At 62.9% G+C, this 2,127-nt stretch overlaps 2 protein-coding genes across 3 annotated transcripts in view; both read left to right on the top strand.

The window, feature by feature from the left end:
* Nucleotides 1-637, top strand: part of HEPACAM (hepatic and glial cell adhesion molecule) — a 6,373-nt gene extending 5,736 nt beyond the window's left edge. For both annotated transcript variants that reach the window (XM_008636892.2, XM_008636893.2), the window contains exon 7: nt 1-637. This exon is cut by the window's left edge and continues 1,101 nt beyond it. The gene's annotated coding sequence lies outside the window, so the exon portion shown is untranslated.
* A 327-nt stretch (nt 638-964) lies between these two features.
* The window catches only part of ROBO4 (roundabout guidance receptor 4), an 11,016-nt gene continuing 9,853 nt past the window's right edge, over nt 965-2,127 (top strand). Inside the window, exons 1-4 of the mRNA XM_017738349.1 lie at nt 965-1,211; nt 1,317-1,361; nt 1,451-1,729; nt 1,807-1,945. Of these exons, the coding sequence (XP_017593838.1) occupies nt 983-1,211; nt 1,317-1,361; nt 1,451-1,729; nt 1,807-1,945 (692 nt within the window). The 5' untranslated portion in view covers nt 965-982. The remainder of the gene's footprint in view (nt 1,212-1,316; nt 1,362-1,450; nt 1,730-1,806; nt 1,946-2,127) is intronic.

The following is a 2,127-nucleotide window of genomic DNA, read 5'->3' as shown; positions in this document are numbered from 1 at the left end:
GTGTGGGAAAGGGTGTGCACAAGGCGAGCAGCCGAGCGTGCTCAGAGCATGCGTAAGAGTGAACCTGCAGTGTTGGCACAGGGCACGCGTGGAGCCTGCAGTGAGTGTGCAAAGAGTGCGTGTGGTGCACGTGGGAAGAGCGAGCACCGAGCAGCTGAGCATGCTTGGAGCGTGCACACGCACGCAGGGAGCACACACACCGCACGCCCAGCGACCGTGCGTGCACACGCGTGTGCAAGAGAGCGGTGCCCGCCTGCCGTGGCACACCCCCTGTGCGTGGAGCAGGACACGCACTGGCACACAAGCTCGCCCAAGGGCGTACGTGTATCAGGCAGTCTGAACAGGGGGCTCCCTCCTGCCGCCCAGCTCCCCAGCTGCAATGTCCCCTAAATGTGGGCTGGAAGCCCTGGCCCAAGCATTGTCCCTTCGCCACGGTAGGATTTTCTGTGAAAATCCCCCGGTTTTGGGGCACACAACGCTGTCTCTCCCCAAGCCTTCATGGGAAATAGGTTTAGGATGAAAAGCAGAGAGAGGCTGGCCAAGAGAGCCGGGCCCTGGGGCACCTGGGGTGGGTGCCGGGGCACCCCGGAGTGCTTGGGGTGCACTACTAACCAATAAACTAAACATACTACCCGTCTGGTGGTGGCACCCTTGGGTGTCTTTGTGGGACAGGGGCCCCCCAGGGTGTGGGGACACATGAGAGGTGGCTGACAGCTAAGACCACACAAACCCACTGCACCTGGCTGGCACTCAAACTGGCACTTGAAGTGCTTGGGAAACCTTGGACTGTTCCCTCGGGTACCTATTGATGGTGTCCTCAGCTGAGAGCCCATTTCTTCTTAATTTGTCTTCCTCTGAACATGGCGAAGGAAGAGGGGAATTTATTCTGACTAATTAAATTCATTAACCGCTGGTGTCCCCCACTCCACTGTCTCCGGGTGCTGCCCGTGCCACCGTGGCCGGGCACTCCCACTGCCACAGGATGGCTGAGCTGTTTGTGTTCACCGTCACCTTCCCCCCCTTCGGCATTTCCCAGCCCCCGCATCCGGCTATTGTACCCCCCCATCCGGGAGCCGGATCCAGCCCCGGTGCTGGCAGGGAGGAACCGGGATCTCGGGAGGAAACGGGAAGGCTGGCCAGGGCCAGCATGGCGGGCGGCTGGGAGACAGCACTGGGCCTGGGGCTCTGCCTCGCCGCCCTGCACCGCGGAGGTGAGTGCAGCCCACTTAACGGTGCCCCCTGCCCCACCCCGGATCTGAGATCATGCCCACTTGGGGCACCCATTGGCATCCCCCCACCTCCTTGTCACCCCACAGGCTGCCGCCTCCCCAGCGTGGCCACGGCACCCCAAACTCCAGCTGGTAAGGACGCCTGGCGGGTGGGTGATGCAGGTGGGGAGACCCCAGAAAATCCTGTTCCCCCCACCCACAATGTGCCCTCCCCACCGCAGTGCTGCGGGACAATTTCCGCCTGCAGCCAGGTGACTTGGTGACCACAGCGGGGCAAACATTGGAGCTGGATTGTGTCCCCCCCTTGGGGTACCCTGAACCCTACGTTACCTGGAAGAAGGACGGGGTGACTTTGGACTTGGTAGGTGAGAGGTACGTGGTCACCAAGGGGAAGTTGCAGGTGGCATCAGCGCAGCGGAGTGACTCCGGTCTCTACATCTGTGTGGCATCCAATGCGGCAGGCAAGAGGGAGAGCCGGGGTGCCCGCGTCTCCGTGCTGGGTAAGCCAAGGGTCTCCCCTGGGTGGTGGGCACGTCACACCCAGCCATGGTGCCATGTCCTTGATGTCCCTCTGCAGAGAAGCCAAGCATTGTGCGGCACCCGAGTGACGCCGTGGCAGTGGCTGGCAGCACCGTGGAGCTGGGTTGCAGCACCCGAGGTGACCCAGCGCCACAGGTGCAGTGGCACAAGGAGCGTGGTGACCTGCCCTGGGGCAGGTAGGTGGTGGCAGGGGGGAGGTGTCCCATCCCTGGCATGGGGATGAGGCTGATGGAGAGCTGGTGACCCACAGGCACGAGGTGGACCGGGAACACACTTTGCGCCTCTATGCCGTGACGTCCGCCGATGCCGGCACGTACGTGTGTACAGCACAGAGTCAGCTGGGCACCGCCCACGCCAG

The sequence above is a fragment of the Corvus brachyrhynchos genome, unplaced genomic scaffold (assembly GCF_000691975.1).
Source record: "Corvus brachyrhynchos isolate BGI_N302 unplaced genomic scaffold, ASM69197v1 scaffold46, whole genome shotgun sequence".
In the NCBI taxonomy this organism is placed as follows: domain Eukaryota; kingdom Metazoa; phylum Chordata; class Aves; order Passeriformes; family Corvidae; genus Corvus; species Corvus brachyrhynchos.
Note: the sequence above shows the minus strand (reverse complement) of the source record. Positions and strands in the feature narration are given on the sequence as shown.